Here is an 18,017-nt window from a genome sequence, read left to right on the forward strand (position 1 = left end):
ATCACAAACATTCTTGTGTACACATATAATAATAATTCCTTACACTTATATAGTGCTTTTCTGGACACTCCACTCAAAGCGCTTTACAGGTAATGGGGACTCCCCTCCACCACCACCAAGGTGCAGCCCCACCTGGATGATGCGGCAGCCATAGTGCACCAGTACTCTCACCACACACCAGCTATCAGTGGGGAGGAGAGCAGAGTAATGAAGCCAACTCATACATGAGTAACAAGCCAACTCATATATGGGGATTATCAGGAGGCCAATTGGTAAAGACCAATGGGGAATTTGGCTAGGAAAAGGATAACTCTGTTTTCAAGAAACACCCTGGGATTTTTCATGACCACAGAGTCAGGACCTCTGTTTTACATCTCATCCAAAGGATGATGCCTTTTTAAAGTATTGTGTCTCTGTCACGATACTGAGGCATTAGGACACACAGACTGCAGAGTGAGTACCCCTTACTGGACCCACTAATACATCTTCCAGCAGCAACCTTAGTCTTTCCCAGGAGGTCTCCCATCTAGGTACTGACCAGGCTGCTGAGCTTTAGGGGGCTGCCAGTTGCAGGGTGATATGGCTGCTGGCGATAGTTCTTGTAGACACCTTAGCTCAAATTCTTGTACAGTATGTTTACACTCTAATAAATGCAACAATATAGTTTGTCACATATAAGATACACAGGTGAGCTTAGTAACATTGCTGTGACCTAGAGGAGTCTTAATTTCACACAATGACCTCTATATTTTTGTTAACTTGAATTAAGTACAGTTTCAGATCTTTGGTTAACTTTTAAAATTGTCATCAAGACTCAATTCCACTAGGGTCGTGGACTTGAATTGTACATGAGTGCCTTCTGGGCACTCCAGCGGTGCAGGTGGGTACCAGCTGCTGCCATGGGTGAGTCTGAAACGGGCTGGGGCATCCCACAGCCCAACAAGAGAGTGATTCTCTTTTTGCACTTGGTGATGCATAGACTACAGCAAACCCTGGTGCTGTAAATCTTACAAATTGGTTAACGGTGGGGGGTGAGGGGGTGAGGATGAGACTGTGAAATCAATGTACTCTGCTGTGAGATGACGATGCCTTAACAGGGAATCACATTTATTGCAGTGAAGGGAAAGCAGAAACAGGGAAGACTTGTCAACAAAAAAATCAAGGCTGCCATCTGTCTGTGTACAATGCATTGATTGCATCGTGTATATGAAGAGCTCCACATAGAATCAGGAGACAGCTATCTTCTGGAACGATACGTGTGTAATTAATTATTCAATGAAGAGTTATTATTCCATCGTTTTCCCTTGGTTACGTATACCTGTTTAAAAAAGGATATTTGGTATCGATTGCTTTTCCTCCTCCCCCCCCTCCACCATCTGCACGCTCGATGCTCTCTGCGGGAGTCTAGTGGAGACTTGTCGGACGGGTACCGAGTACAAATTCAGCGGTGTTGTTCACTCTTAGCCTGACAACCTCAGCGGGTTGGGTCAGTAATTTAGTCTTGTTGCTTCTTAGTGGAGACCGGCCGATCACGGGTTTTGACTGTCCCGTCTGCTCAAGCAAACGTGCTTGACACACAGTAGCGAGGTTCGGTCTTTGGATTTAACAATACCCGGTGTGTTATAACTACCGCGGTATGTGCCTGCAGAAGAGATGGTGTCCAGTCCTGCGGTGATTCTGCTCTTGATTAACGTGTTTTTTGTCTCATCATGTGTCGGTAGTCCTGTTCGGAAATGCTCTGGCGACGTGTGTTCGGAGCGGCCGCCTGTAGTTCTGAGTGAGTATCAATTATATCGTTGTGTTTTATACCGTCTTCACACAAAGAAACGGTCTGCGGAGCGGAGTTTTCTGCTTCAAGTTGTGTAACACAGCAGGAGCGTCGTCTACTTCTGAGACTTTACCATAGAGAAACACGGAGGTTAAGAGTGACTGTATATTTAGTTGCTCTGTTAATGAGGGACAGAGAGTTTCAGGTTGAGGGTTCATAATGTCTTCGTGGATGAAAAGTTTCCCCTACAGGTTGTCTCTAACTCGGAAGGTAATAATGTTTCTCCCTCAGCGGATGTCTGGCAGCTCCGGGCTAGTCATATGACTGTCCCCTGGAGAAATGTACTGGTAACTCTTAATTACATTCGGGTTTCCTGATCGCAGCATGGTGCATTGTCAGAGAGCTGTTTACGGAAGGACGGGGTGGGAGAGACGATTAAACCTCATCTAAACGATCTTTCTAAACGTTTTCTCTGTATAACTTCGTTATAGGGTCATTAAAGTTCTTTTTTTTGTGGTGCGTGTCTAGCTCACGCAACTGGGTTCTCTAGTCGGCTGTTTCTAACTGGCTACCACTTTTATCAGGACACGGACGCCGTCCTTAGTTTCCGATATGTTCACAACCTGAAACCCCTCGGCTTGCACGCCGTGGCTCTGGTACATGAAGACTACCAGCTGCGGCACTGCTGTCCGCTGCCCGTGCTTTGGTGAGGGGGGTGTTGTGTAACTCGCCTTATGTGTTTATTAGCACACCTGCTTTTTGAGGCCAAGTTCCCTCCCTCACACACAACCTTACACACAAACACATTGCCACAAATGTGACGAAATAGAAAATAGATGCCAGGTTTGTCAGCAGTTGCCTCCCAGGTACAGAATAAGTGTTTGACGGTGCTTTTCACCCCAACACTTCTCAGAACTCAACTGTCAAGAAAATATGTAATATATCCTGTTTTATTGTTCCTGCTCTCCACCATCGTCGTATTTATTACACCCTGTATGACTTTTGTATAGTTTAAATGGCGTGAGAAATTCTCATATCCTCGAACTCGAGTTTAATTGAAATACCACAGTTCCTCAAGAGCTGTTGAAAGTGTCTGGCGGAATCTTTCCAAGGTTTCTTATCAAGCAAATGGTTACATGCTATTGTAAATACTCAGTGGGTTGTTATGCACCTGATAGCTTTGAGCAGCTCCCTGCCTTTGGCTGTGTGGTTTAATATTTGTGTAGCGGTTTACACAGGCCTGGGACCATTAACTGCATGTTCCTCTTCATCTGAAGTTCAGCTTCCTCTCCAAGCAGAAGTGAAATTTTCTGCGCCTCCCAGAGCTGCAGAGAAGACACTTCAGCTCAGTTATATTGGAACGGGGGTGGCACAGAGGTACAACTGTCAGAGGTTGTAGAAGAATAACTGTTTTTTTCAAACTTAAGAAACAAGAGGGGTTCACTTAGCTCTCACACAGACTTGTAATTTTAATTTTGTTTTACTTTAACTTTCTCGAATTTTGTGTAACTTAAGCATCCATCTATCCGTTTTCTAACCTCGTCTCCCGATCAGAAGTTAGGGGTGCCAGAGTGTGCCCCAGCAAGCGGGCAGACAAGCCCGTTAACCAACCAGCATGTCCTAGGATTGTGGGAGGAAGCCGGAGCACCTGGAGGGAACGTGCACAAACATGGGGGGGAAGAACATTCACACTCCACACAGATAGCATTCCAGGTGTGGAATAGAAGCAAGAGCTCCAGGCAGCAAAACAGGCCACTGTACCACCATGCGGGCATAAATTTAACATCCCTGGAATTAAATTCTGCTACTTCAACTACACGTCCAAGCCCTGTGACGACTTTCTATTGCTGTCCCCGTGAAGGGAGTGGTAATGAGCCACCAGTGATACCTCCTGTATCTTTTTTTTTTTCCACCCCAAGGGTAGTGGGAGTATCTGAACGAGCTGCCCAGCCATGTGCTTGAAGCTGATACATTGGCTTCACTCAAAAAAAGAAAACCATGGATGAGATCTTTTGATCAATTAGCTGCTAGCTACTTAACAGACCAGATGGGCCAAGCAGTCAGCTGATGCCTGTGCCCTTCCTGTTGTGGTTCATCTTGTTTGGAAGAAGTGAAAGCCCCCCATCTGGCAGAACAGAGAAGAAATCTTGCCTTGTGTATTCAGTTGTTAATTGCTTGTTCTTGCATAAATCACAGATTTCTAACTAAAATAGTCACTTGCTTGATTGCAACCCTCAGCCTTATCCGTTCACAATCCTCCCCAAATTTGCCAGTCCTTTTCAATTCCACCTTCCACGCCGAATGACTGTTTCCTGCAGCCTTTATGAAAGTCTTCCGTGCTGTGAGTTCCTCTCTCCAGTGCTCTCCTCCTGTCCTGTGGATAGGAGCTGCAGTGCTGTTCCTCTTGTTGGTCCTTGTGGCCTGGTGTGGGAGTCCGTTCCCCTCCAGGGGGAACAGTGGTGGATCATCTGCGGTAGCTCTGGTCCCTGCAGTCGTCAAGGTCCTGGTTAGCCCCTGTGAATTACAAGAAAAGTTCAGAAAGACTGAAATGGATTTTTTTTCTCCTTTTTTTTTTTTGCTTTTTCCGGTGTTGGGTAATGATTCCCCAAAAAGCCGCGGAAAAAGAAATGTCTTGAGCATTCATGTTGCATTCATTGCTGAAAATTGCTTCCTTTCAGTTTTGTTTTGAGTTTTGGGCTCATCACTGCTGAAAATGTACAGCTCATAAAAATGTACAATTAGAGAAATATGTTAAACCTTTATTTATAAACCATAATCTAAAGATAGGACCATTTTTTAACTCTTTGGCAGTACAAGTGACTCTTTTCTGGTTTCCAAATACAATCAAAATCGAATCTGAAATACTTCTTAAATGTTTTTTGAGTACCCAATGCTAGATTGCACCCTTAATCTTTTACAGTGATTTTCACAAAAGACAGGTGACTGTTTTGCTGTGAGCAAGGGTCTTGGAAAATCCCCGTGTGAAATTGGATGTCTCTGAATTTGTTTTGCGAGGGATCTTCTGTGAAAAGAAAATGAATGACCTCTGTGAGGTTACATTGCTGTTTAAGAGAAGGTCCAAGTACACTTCAGTGAAAGCAGATTCAGCACATTTTATGCAGTGTTTTGCAGAGCTCATGCAGGTAAACAGGCCAGATGTTGTAATCAGCTGAGGTAGAAAGTTCAGAATATTTCAGGAGCAACCTAAAAACCGTAGTCTGACCTTCTGCTGTTAAGCATTTGCTTGAGTCCAAGTGGTTTTGGGTGTGATGCGGTATATATTTTGCATTTTATTTTGAGTTCAAGCACCTGGGTTGTGAGCTCCTTTTAGCAAAAGGATCTTGGAATTTGGGAAGTCAGGAAAGCAAAGAGCCGGTCTAGGCAAACTGGTTGTGTAACAGTGTTTTCATGCAGCCTGGTTCCAGCTCAGCTGACTTCTGATTCTCTTTATAATCAGAAGGCTTTTGATAAAGTTCCTCATAAAAGATTAATTCTCAAATAACTGGCTGTAGACATACAGGCCACTGACATTTGAGAGGGCGGAGCTGGAATTTCATTTAAATGTGAGTTTTGTTTTTTATTACCTTGGTCTTGAACTCTTGCGTATACCCCTTTAATACCGAGAAAGGTAGAACATAGTTCTGCCACCTAACGTGTTACCCTGTGTAACCAGCATATTCACTCAGGTAGCATAGTCAACAGTCAGATGTACTTTTTTCAGTGATGCCTCTTCAATTTAACATTAAGAGTCATTTGTCCTAAAAGAAGGTGCTGAAGATGCTCTAGTGTAGTAATTAAAGATATGGGGCTCCAGTATTTGCACCTGTAGTTGTGTACTGATGAACTAAAACAGAGGTACAGTCATGTCACTCTTGCCTTAATCCTGTTAGATAAGGCAGATGTTTTGTGTTATAGCAGGTTTTCTGGGATCTATCCTGTGCATTCTTCAAGCTCCGAGCAGCCATACGAACAAGACTTGCCAGCGGCCCTCACTTGTCTTGTGTTATTGTGCCTTTCAGTCCCGGGTGACCTGGGAAACCAGCTGGAGGCCAAGCTGGACAAGCCCAGTGTGGTGCACTATGTCTGCTACAAGAAGACGGAGGACTACTTCACTCTCTGGCTGAACCTGGAGCTTCTTGTCCCTTTCGCCATCGACTGCTGGATTGACAACATACGGTGAGAGCGATCCTGAGGCCATCCTCTCACTAGGGGCCCATACAAAACCCTGGTAATCTGTGGAAGGTTAGGCCACGACAGTGCATACACTGGCTAATGTTAGGAACTACCACTGTGTGACACTAGGCCTCTGCAAGCGGAAGGGACAGCTCTAACAGGACATTGTCCATGTTTTGTAGATCCTGAACCATTTGTAACCCAGTCCCACCCCATTCTGCTACTGCTCATTGCCTGCTACTGGCACTGTGGTTGCTAAGAGTTTGGCTGTTGATTGAAGAAGTATTTGGTTGCTTTGTCCACAGTATTTATACTGTGTTTTACAGCAGACGGTAAATGTACCAGACAGATTTACTGGTTAGTTGCTAGAGTAGTTCCACTGTAACTTTCGGTGTGGTCATGTTTTGTCAACCGTGATGGAAGTCTGTTGCAAAAGAACAACAACATACCAAAGGTATTTCAGGCAGTGATGTAATACAGGCCTGATATGTCACCAGATATGTGGAGATAGTTGTGGTCTGAAAAAAATAACCCCGCCTGCCCGTTGCCAGATGGGAGATGGGATTATCTGCACATCTATGCTGTTTCATAATAACTGATGCTGTCTAGCCATGCAATAAATCTGGTTTGCGTTCTCTGAGGCACTGGTTTCAGTTTTCTACGGTGTCCTGAAGTGAAAATTAATTTGTAAGGTTATCTAACGCAGGCTTTCTACATCTTAACAATGCCTTGCCTGTGCTATATTTCATCATCTTTCAGAATATAGGTTTTCGATTTCTTATATCGGCTGTAATTCTCAGTAGCTTTTCATATTTACCAGTTCTAAAATCGATACTGTGTTATCTGCGTGATGCAGAGGCTCATTTTGTTCTGTTCTCTTGGAATTTGCACAGCAGCTTGCAGATGGTCAGATAGTTCCCCTATTTTTGGCTGATGTGTACATCTGGGCTTGTCTTTTGCAATCTGTCATCACCCAGGCCAGTACTCAACCACTTATAAAGATCTGATGTGAATCATGACCACAGTGCTCCTATGAAAAACATTTTTGTTGGTTGGCTTTGTCAGAGTGTCTTCAAAAATGCACACGTAAATTATTCTCGCCTGTTCATGTTTACACTTAAAAACTGTTCATACTTCATAAACCTCTGTTATAATCTATTTTAGGCACAACAATCTATCCGGAGAGTATCTCGGTCCAATTCACTATATTAAAACCCTTCTTTTTGTCAGGATCACAACAGAGATGTGTGCAACGCACACCCTGACATCACAACCAGCACTCTCAAAGCTTAGTTTTTGAGTTCTTTCTCAAGATCCAGATCTAGCACATTTCATTTCCTACACTAACTCTAATTTCGTTAAGCCCTCAATGAAATGGATTTTCTATCTTGATCTGAAACTTTTTAGTAGGATGTAATACCTAAATAAGACGCATTGACCTCAGAGACTGTGGTTTTGGGAGAGGAAGTCAGAAATCAAAGTAAAGGCTTTAAAATGATGTTACAATCAATGTACCAAAAACACAGGCTGTGCAGATTATGGTCAGAAGCTGTGTGGGCAAGTGATGGCAGGCTTTCCAGTTCTCTGTAACTCCATGACAGATAAACCCTTAGGCATGACTGACAAGTGTATGAGTAATTAGTTCAGTTAGGACTCTGGGAGGACCTGTGAGATGAAAACTAGAAAGCCCTGTGTCAGTGGAGGCCAGTCTGATATTGCTCCCAGCCCCCTCATGCTTCTCCGGCAGACTGGTGAGGAGCAGCTCTTTGTCTCAGGATATATAAAATCAACTGGCTTCCTTTCTCCCCCAGACTTTCACACAGTAGTCTGGGAGAGCAGGAAAGACCTACAGCCCAGCAGATTAAGGGAACATTATTGAATATGGGAACGTTTTGGTATCTCCTAGGGAGAAGACTTTCAGAGGTGTAAAAAATGTTTGCTTTCCCTCTGCTCCTGGTTTACTGACCACCAGTCAGTTGGTGGACTAACATCAGAAGGTCTGAGAGAACAAAGAGGGTGCAGGAACAAAGGTGTGATGTGCCGAAGATGCTTGTAGACTACATAGAAGCTGACATTTTAAACCCAACTCAGATACTGGCAGGAAGCCAGTGCGGTGTGGCTCACACAAGAGTGACATGATCACACTTTGGTGCAACAAGAGGAGCTGCAACATTGTGAACCTGCAGAAATGACATAGCTGTGCTGTGGGTAATGGGTGTCAGTCAGGTTTGGTCAGTTTCTGTGAATAGTTAGGACATTAAGCAAAGACAGAGACAGATGTTATTTCTGCTTCTCTCAGTGCAAAATGGTAACAGATCCTCAGAGTATCACTGAAGATCTAAGGAACTACCTGAAAACTATCCAGCTAAAATAGGCAAGGGAATACTGACTGTTCACAACAAGAGGTTCAATGAGGTACGTGAGCCTACAAAATGTTCGAGCAACTAGATGCAGTGTGCTTTTTATCTGTTCACCATGTTCAGTTACAAATGCAAATTTCATAAGTCATGCTTTTCAAAGCTGTGATTAAAGGATCATACGTCTTCCCAGCACTGAAGGAATCCAGAAACCCAACATGTGCTGTTTGATTATGCACAGTGTCACATGACTAGGGGCAGTGGAAAGCTTTCTTGCCCTGCAGCAAAAAAACAGCAAATGGAAAAGTCATAAGGCTCCCACGTGAGTCTTATTGCTTGATTGAAACCACATGTGCCTGTAATGGATTGATTTAGGCAAGATTACCTCTGTCATGTAGAGCCTGAGTGTGTAAATGAAGTAGAATGAAGAGCCAAGATCTAGAGACTGTAACCTGCCTTTTTTAAGTGATTGAAGGTGGATCCTCTGGTCTTCTCCTGGCACTTTTAGTTTCCTTAAATTAGCCTAAACCTTTGTGGATTGTGCTTTCCTGCTAACTTCCATGGAAATGTGGGATTTTATTTAAAAAGAAGCGAGCTGGTCTTGTCAAGAAAATGGTCTTGAAGGTGCTGTGCAGCAGGCAGTGTGACGTGGGTCCCAGCACGCTGCCCTCTGCATGTGTCTGTCTCTTCAACAGACACGTATTTTTGACACCTAAATATGCAACATATACAGTGCCTTGCGAAAGTATTCGGCCCCCTTGAACTTTTCAACCTTTTGCCACATTTCAGGCTTCAAACATAAAGATATAAATTTTTTATTTTATGTGAAGAATCACCAACAAGTGGGACACAATTGTGAAGTGGAACGAAATCTATTGGATTTTTGAAACTTTAACTAATAAAAAAAATGAAAAGTGGGGCGTGCAAAATTATTCGGCCCCCTTGCGTTAATACTTTGTAGAGCCACCTTTTGCTGCGATTACAGCTGCAAGTCGCTTGGGGTATGTCTATCAGTTTTGCACATCGAGAGACTGAAATTCTTGCCCATTCTTCCTTGCAAAACAGCTCGAGCTCAGTGAGGTTGGATGGAGAGCGTTTGTGAACAGCAGTTTTCAGCTCTTTCCACAGATTCTCGATTGGATTCAGGTCTGGACTTTGACTTGGCCATTCAAACACCTGGATACGTTTATTTGTGAACCATTCCTTTGTAGATTTTGCTGTATGTTTGGGATCATTGTCTTGTTGGAAGATAAATCTCCGTCCCAGTTTCAGGTCTTTTGCAGACTCCAACAGGTTTTCATCCAGAATGGTCCTGTATTTGGCTGCATCCATCTTCCCCTCAATTTTAACCATCTTCCCTGTCCCTGCTGAAGAAAAGCAGGCCCAAACCATGATGCTGCCACCACCATGTTTGACAGTGGGGATGGTGTGTTGAGGGTGATGAGCTGTGTTGCTTTTACGCCAAACATATCGTTTTGCATTGTGGCCAAAAAGTTCGATTTTGGTTTCATCTGACCAGAGCACCTTCTTCCACATGTTTGGGGTGTCTTCCAGGTGGCTTGTGGCAAACTTTAGACGAGACTTTTTATGGATATCTTTGAGAAATGGCTTTCTTCTTGCCACTCTTCCATAAAGGCCAGATTTGTGCAGTATAAGACTGATTGTTGTCCTATGGACAGACTCTCCCACCTCAGCTGTAGTTCTCTGCAGTTCATCCAGAGTGATCATGGGCCTCTTGGCTGCATCTCTGATCAGTCTTCTCCTTGTCTGAGCTGAAAGTTTAGAGGGACGGCCAGGTCTTGGTAGATTTGCAGTGGTCTGATACTCCTTCCATTTCAAGATGATCGCTTGCACAGTGCTCCTTGGGATGTTTGAAGCTTGGGAAATCTTTTTGTATCCAAATCCGGCTTTAAACTTCTCCACAACAGTATTACGGACCTGCCTGGTGTGTTCCTTGGTCTTCATGATGCTCTCTGCGCTTTCAACAGAACCTTGAGACTATCACAGAGCAGGTGCATTTATACAGAGACTTGATTACACACAGGTGGATTCTATTTATCACCATCAGTCATTTAGGACAACATTGGATCATTCAGAGATCCTCGCTGAACTTCTGGAGTGAGTTTGCTGCACTGAAAGTAAAGGGGCCGAATAATTTTGCACGCCCCACTTTTCATTTTTTTATTAGTTAAAAAAGTTTCAAAAATCCAATAGATTTCGTTCCACTTCACAATTGTGTCCCACTTGTTGGTGATTCTTCACATAAAATAAAAAATTTATATCTTTATGTTTGAAGCCTGAAATGTGGCAAAAGGTTGAAAAGTTCAAGGGGGCCGAATACTTTCGCAAGGCACTGTAACTGATAAATATATCCGTTTGCATGCACTTGGAAAGCTCGCTGAGGGGTGGGGGGTAGCCTGAGACGGAAGAAGATGAACAGGAATGTTGCTGCTTGAGTGACGGAAGGGTGCGACTTGTTGCCCACATTCAGGCTGATCTACAACCGAACCAGCAACAGGACAGAAGCCCCCCCCGGAGTGGATGTCCGGGTGCCGGGGTTTGGGCAGACCTATCCGCTGGAGTACCTGGACCCCAGCAAGCACGCTCTGGGTAAGTGGGCCTCACCTCCGCGCGCCAGAGGACTGCAGCAGTGGCGGTCCGACCCAGAATGCACTGCAAAGGGATAGGCCCGATTTCTGCTGGTGTGTGTAAGATAAGATCTCATTATGAGCCCTATACAATTTCTCGCATTAGGATTTTGTCTTACCAAAGCTTGCTCTCCATGAGACACACAGACAGGGAGAGAAGCCTGGGGTCAGAGCGCAGGGTCAGCCATTGTACAGCGCCCCTGGAGCAGCTGGGGTGAAGGGCCTTGCTCAGGGGCCCAGCGGAGTAGGATTCCTTTGCCGGCTGCCGGATTTGAACCGGCAACCTTCCAGCCACAGGCGCAGATCCTGAGCCGCAGAGCCACCCCTCCAACCCCCCTTTTTTTTATTTTTACAGTGTTCATCTGTAACTTGATGTCGGTCCCCAGAGGAGGTGACTGAGTTGGTAAAGCAAGTGAGACCCATGACTTATGGAGCTGTATTTCTGTTCCAGGCATGTACTTCTACACAATCGTGCAGTCGCTGGTGGGCTGGGGATACACTCGGGACTACGACGTGCGCGGCGCCCCGTATGACTGGAGGAAGGCTCCCAGTGAGTAGTGGGGCCGGTGCAGCTGGCCCAGATGTTGACTGGTCATTCAGCACCCCTGATTCGCATTATAAGTAGCTCCAAATTCTGTTTTGTGTGAACAAGGAGATGGCTGTTGCTTATTACCAGCTGTAGGTATTAGACAGTGGCCATTTGCTCGTTAACACAGCATGAAATGGAGTGCTGTGGTGTATTATTGACATACAGCAGATGTCCGGAACGAGCTTAGATTGATTTCTCTGCTGGACAGTTGTGAAGTCTTGGGCTGTATGTTAAGGATAGAAGCAAGGGAACTGATGTCAGTCAGCTTTTGCTAGCACCATGTGGCAGTGTTTTATATAGCAGAATAAAGAGAGGCGAGAATTGTGGTTAAAACTGAGAGAGCAGGTTTATTTTCAAACCGGTTGGCATCGGTTCACACCAGACTGGTTCCATGTGAACTGAAGGGAAAGTGAAGCCCTGGGCTGGAATATGCATCTGAGTTCATGGGTTAATGACAACAATTTAATACTGTGAGACTTTGTTGAACAGTGAATATCGCATCTCTGTAGCACATCGTTTATCTCCAGCTCATCAACAAGTTACCAAAATAACCAAAACAAAAACTGCACTAAATTAGAGTAAGAGTGGGTACTACCTTTACTGACCTGCCTGTCCCCTACACAAGCCCATTGGTGAATCATTTATACGTATCATCTCTGTGGAAGTCCTGTCTGCCGGTTCTGTTGGCATAGCAGTCCCTCCACAGGGCAGCTGTTACCCACGTCAATTGTGAATGACAATCCACTCTTGCCAGGAGAACAAATACAAAAGCGTTTTGAAAAACTGGCCAATGTTAATTTGCTTAGGCCTATTTTTACATTTTGAGGAAAAAAAAATGTATTATTTGCCATAGTTGAAGCTGTTTCTTTCTCTTTGAAAGATACCGTTTTTCTTTCCCATGAACACTTAAATGGAGGGAGCACCTTGACAGGCGTTTTCTAAGCCGGAGTGACACCTTGACAGGTGTTCCTGTGACTTACAGGCTTTTCTCTGGCAGTTCTCACACAGACATGGCCCGGCTGTCCGATGTGTAACATTTATTTCCTACAGCACATTCTAGACTAGGAACCTGTAAAAAAAAAAAAAAAAAAATGACTTCATGCTTTCCAGAAAGGAACCTGTAAGTCTGACCTCCAGTCAGTGTCTATTTACTCATTTTCACAAGCAGATGTCCTTAAGTGCTGAGATGGATCATGACTGGTGTCACCAAGTCGCTGTCCATCACAGCACGTTGGTTTGTTTTTTCACGAGGAAGCTGTGCTATGTAAAGTCTTATGCTCCCCCCCACAGATGAGAACCAGGACTACTTCGTCGCCCTGAAGAAGATGATCGAGGAGATGGCGGAGCACTTCGGAGGCCCAGTGGTCCTGATTGCTCACAGCATGGGCAACATGTACACCCTCTACTTCCTCAACCAGCAGCCTCAGGCCTGGAAGGACCGGTACATCAAGGCCTACGTGGCGCTGGGGCCGCCCTGGGGAGGGGTGGCCAAGACCCTGCGCGTGGTGGCCACAGGTACATTGAGCAGAGCCTGCACTCCTGGAGGACTTCGCACCAGCTTCCTGGGCAGCTCAGGACTGGGAAAGTCGAGTAGTTTTAAACTATAACAGACGCTAGCATTTTTCAGTCTCGTTCTTTCAAGATGCACCATTACATTATCGTAAAGTCATTACTTCTCTGCTATTAAGATCTGTTCTTATATAGGCATGTGCTTTGTATGATTTGTTTTTGACATTGCATTCTTTACTACTGAATGGGTATTATGTTAGACAGAAGTAGAGGTGATTGTGCTAAGTTCAGCAACGGTGAATTCATCACTGTGTGGTGTATTGAAAGTGAAGGGAGATTATCAGACTGCAAAGAACAATATTGTGGATGTCACTTATTCTAGTTCGATTTTTTTTATTTGAATGCACTCCCAGATCGGGCTTGCCGGTTTCGGATCATGTCAGTTTACTACAAACACGCTTTTACAGAAAGGGCAGGAAGTGGGCAGGTGCAGGGAGCTCCAGCTCACTCGCCAGCTCTTTGTCCCAGTCGTGCGCTCCACACAGCTTACAGGAGAGCCAGCACTGGTTATTCTCCAGAGCTCCAGTACAGGGAGAAGTGCGAAACCAAGGGGTTGGATGAGTCCTTAAGAAAAAAATCCAAAACAAACTCAAAGCAGGGTTTCCAAACGTGCTATCTGAGGGAGAGGTCAAACATCGTACTTGACGACGATGATGATGATGATGATTTGGTTATGTGTGTCTCCAGCCGCCTGACATTCTCCTGTGTTCTACTTCAGGAGACAACAACCGGATTCCGGTGATCAGCCCCCTAAAGATCCGGGCTCAGCAGCGCTCGGCCGTCTCCACCAACTGGCTGCTGCCCTACAGCCACACCTGGCCCTCGGACAAGGTGTTCGTGACCACTCCCGCCACCAACTACACCCTGCGGGACTACCAGCGCTTCTACCGCGACCTGGACTTCGAGGACGGCTGGCGGATGCGGCAGGAGACGGAGCCGCTGGTGAGCGGCCTGGACCCCCCGGGGGTGGCCCTGCACTGCCTGTACGGCAGCGGCGTGGACACGCCCGAGTCCTTCGTCTACGCGGACTTCCCCGACCGGGAGCCCAAGGTGCTGTTCGGGGACGGCGATGGCACCGTCAACCTGCTCAGCGCCACGCAGTGCCGGCGCTGGGTGGGGCGCCAGAAACAGCCCGTGGAGCTGCAGGAGCTGAGGGGCAATGAGCACATCGCTATGCTCCAGAACGAGACCACGGTCAGCTACATCAAGAAGGTGGTCTTCTCGCCCTGAGGGCCCGGTGTCAGACCAGCACTGACGCCCGGCCAGGTCAAACCATCTGTCACGGTGAAGCGCAAACAGCCGTGTGTTCTCCAGTGCCTCCGGTACATCGTTCCTCAAACGATGCCTCTTTCCAAGCCCGTAGTTGCCAAGGCCTGTTTTGATGCTTTTTGTATTCGATTCCATTTGTCGGATTTACAGATTTCCCTGTACGTCGACGCAGACGCGCCTCAGCACAGCTAACTTTGCCAAATCTCTGTCATGCCACGACTTCCACGCCTCAAGAAGCTGAAGACGCATCTCCAGCTGTAACAGGGTGAAGCACAGGGGGGGTGAAACTATGTTGTGTGTGTGTTTCGGGTTGCAAATTTAATCACAGATGAAGCCATTCTCTCTAGAGTGTCATTTCAGCACAGAAGGTGTTTGAGCTGCAGTCCCACAAAGCTACAGAAGATTAAACTGCGGTATTGGACATTTTAGCACATGATATTTTGGAGATCTGATGCAATCTGTTGGTGGACATTATCAAATTTTCAGCAGAAAAGCAACAAAAAAAAGTTTTTAAGGAATTTCCTTTACAGAGGAACACTCCGAGTGAGCTCCAAGCATTGTTTCTCCTTTTCCTCATTTACTAATCCAGTGCCGAGACTCTTACCTGCGCTTTTGACTTAATTATACAGTGTTTGGTTAATCCAATTTCTTCTCTCTTGTTTTTTTTTTTCCTACCTTTCCTTATACGGGAAATCGTTAGTCGAGTGCGCTGGCGGCACAGTCTGCGGCGCAGTTCTCAGTTCGGTGATGTTGGTGAAAACTCTGTGTCTAAGGGGTCTGTGAGGAGTCGCATCAGGCCCGCCAGTGGTGAGCGGTCCTTTCTTCCCAGAAGGCACTGTGGCAGCTGCGGTGTCCTGAGATGTCATTCCTCTACCGAGCACTTGGCATTCACACTCAAACAATGCTGTTGCCCTGGGTGATTTTCTGCACTTTTTAAATATCCACTGCCAATTTCTGACCACACTTCTTCTGAGTGTTCGCACTTGAACTCTTGTCACGTACTGCTGGGGGTGGGATCTGCGTGCCTTTCTGCAGTGCTTCAATTACAGCCCCACTAGCCATGCAGTGATGTAAATTTATAAATACACAATAATTTATTATCTTTTCACAGCCTAGAGAGAGTGTTGCACTTTAATGCCACTGTGCAGAATTTGATTTTATTTGTCTGTCTTTATTTCCCTGTTTGAATAAGTCCAGGTAGTGCATCTAACATGCACTAGAGTTCACCCATGTCAAGCAATTAGCTTTTTACACATTCATTCTGCTGCAATGATGCTTTTCGGTTTTGCAAAGGTCTTTCCACTGAACCTTTTTCTACTTTCTTATCTAGTAAAAAGGAGTGACAGGGCTTTTGTTGCCTCTGTGTTGGTTTTTAATTTTTATTCTCTGCACCTTTTCACATTGAACAAATTTCTTTATTAATGTGTATAAACCCTGTTGATCATAGTCAAATTCAACTAATTGTGCTGTGTGGCTTGAATGCTCTAGATTAATGTGGAGAGGTTACTCATTTGAAGTGGTTAAAAGCATCCTTGTTACCACCAATTTAGAAAAACAAATGGTTTAATGCAAGAGAATCCCTTAACTTTTTCTTTTATGAAATACAATGAGAATGATCTCTAGCTATTGTGCAAAAATACCAGAATTCTGTTTGGTATTACTGTGCTCAGGACACTACTAAATTAAAAATGTATGTGATGATTTTATGCCATAGCAATATGTCAGTTATATTTTAATTATTGACACGAGATGCTCCAAATTAGTTTTTAAACTATCCTTAATCGTGTCCTGTTCCACTCCCAATTGCTTTCTAGAGGCTTGTAACCAATTTTTGCTGTATATACAGGAGGTTGTCAAGGGGAATTTAAAAATGTGTTTTTCGTTCATGGCCACTTTTGGAACCTCAGTAATGAGTGATGTAGCCTCCCCGTAGGTGAAAATGACCTGGATTCAAATCGGCTGCCATGAGTGGCTCACCCAGTCCAGTCCGGCACCATGGATGTTGGGGAACATGTCTGAAAAAGCCCTAGAAAGCGGATCAGACTCTCTGCAGATGTTTCATCTTTGCAGTCTGGGAGCACTTCCCCTCTCTGATGTTTATTTCAGGATATGTGTGCTTTTTACTTTCTCACCGTAAAAGGCTGTAGCAAGTTCTGGATCCCAGTGAGAGAAGATATATCTTATCCCATTTGCCGGGTCATGAAAAAACCTGCACCTTACTTCACACATTGCAGAGATCTGAGTGCTTACAGTGGTCATGTAGACAAGAGATCCTGTAGGTGGCTCCATCACATCGGATTACAGCCTAGAAGCTACAACACCAGTAGCAAAAACTGTACAGAGAGTACTGTGTGTAATATACAGAGCTTCAGTTTGTCTGTAGTTGTTCAGTTCTGCATTAGACTACTGCTGTTGGAAAGGATTTGAAAGCAAAAGTCTCCCTTTTGTAGTATGCATGTTCAGGGCTCTTGTTTCACCCTCTCCAGTTTCATTGACATACAGTAGCTTGTGTAAACGAGCTCATCATTTAAGAAATCTCAGCAGTCATCTTTTGCTTTTAGACCCTTGTTTTTGCGTCAGCGAGGCTGTATTTTGGATTATAATGTAGACTGTACAGTATTTAAGCGTTTACTCTACTAGACAGCTTTTCTTGGTGGTTGTAAAGATGTTCTTACCTTTATTCACTGTGCCCTAGATATGTCTGTTACATGGAAGGGATAACTGTGTCAAAATGGCAGTTATTTCCACTCCACTGCGATATAATTGCTGTACTGTTCACAGACCATGTGCCTTGTCTATTTTTTCACATCTTTTGTAACAACATAAAGCTGTCTTTACTAGGGGTATTGAGCTTTTTTTCCCCTCTTTGTTGGGCTAAGTGCAATGCCAGATGTGCTGTAATCAGGACAGATGTTTCCTTTACAATATTAAACTGGTATGAATTCAGAACTCTTCCTACGTCAAGTCTTGTTGATAAATTTAATTTTAAAAACGTTTGGGAATTGGGACAGAACTGCCATTTCTGCTTTCAAAACATTTTCTATGTAATGAGATATAATGTTTGTTTTTTAAGTGATTAATGACAATAGAAAGAAAATTAAACTTGTTATATATGTGATAAATTATAATGTCTAAGATGTCTCCTTGCATAAAATATCATCATCACATCAGGATGGACTAGGTATGGTACATAGGGAAATGATTATGTAAAGTTAAGCTCACAGCATCACCCACTGAGATAGGAAATGTAGTACTGTACAACAGATAAAGAGCAAGATAATAAGTAAGAAGCTATGAATATGACTGTTGCAGAGTTCACTTTTAAAACAGACAGGACATGTCTGTAGTAACACCAACAGTGCTGTTGGGGTACAAAAATGAGGTGAAACGAGCTGGCAAAGCTGCACAGGTGCCATTAATTCATTTAAAAACTAATAAAAGCATTTCTCACCATTTTGTTATATTGAACAGCTGAAATGATAACGATAATATAAGTGTGACCTCTCCAACTTAGTCTTCCAGAATAACCATTCAGTTTTCTCTCGTTTTAGTCTTTTTCCAGCCTCGGGTCTGCTTCTTTGTAGACTGGGAAAATCTGTCCTATTAATGCACCAAAACCTAACTTCATCGTCAAAGACCACAAG

At 44.4% G+C, this 18,017-nt stretch overlaps 1 protein-coding gene across 1 annotated transcript; it reads left to right on the forward strand.

Moving 5' to 3' along the window:
* Positions 1 to 1,406: 1,406 nt before the first annotated feature.
* On the forward strand, positions 1,407 to 17,501 carry pla2g15 (phospholipase A2, group XV). Its single transcript, XM_088614526.1, has 6 exons — positions 1,407 to 1,777; positions 5,788 to 5,944; positions 10,790 to 10,908; positions 11,398 to 11,496; positions 12,826 to 13,050; positions 13,823 to 17,501. The coding sequence occupies exons 1-6, from the start codon at positions 1,654 to 1,656 to the stop codon at positions 14,332 to 14,334; spliced, it is 1,236 nt and encodes a 411-aa protein (XP_088470652.1). The 5' UTR covers positions 1,407 to 1,653; the 3' UTR covers positions 14,335 to 17,501.
* Positions 17,502 to 18,017: the final 516 nt, after the last annotated feature.

Source organism: Lepisosteus platostomus, chromosome 20, assembly GCF_059453375.1.
Source record: "Lepisosteus platostomus isolate fLepPlt1 chromosome 20, fLepPlt1.hap1, whole genome shotgun sequence".
Classification (NCBI taxonomy): Eukaryota; Metazoa; Chordata; class Actinopteri; order Semionotiformes; family Lepisosteidae; genus Lepisosteus; species Lepisosteus platostomus.

Bases quoted from the DNA above. Each gene is read 5' to 3' on its own strand.
- pla2g15 (XM_088614526.1), top strand. From the start codon at position 1,654: ATGGTGTCCAGTCCTGCGGTGATTCTGCTCTTGATTAACGTGTTTTTT. The intron at 10,909-11,397 runs GTAAGTGGGCCT...TTTCTGTTCCAG, and splicing joins CCCCAGCAAGCACGCTCTGG to GCATGTACTTCTACACAATC. The intron at 13,051-13,822 runs GTACATTGAGCA...GTTCTACTTCAG, and splicing joins CCTGCGCGTGGTGGCCACAG to GAGACAACAACCGGATTCCG.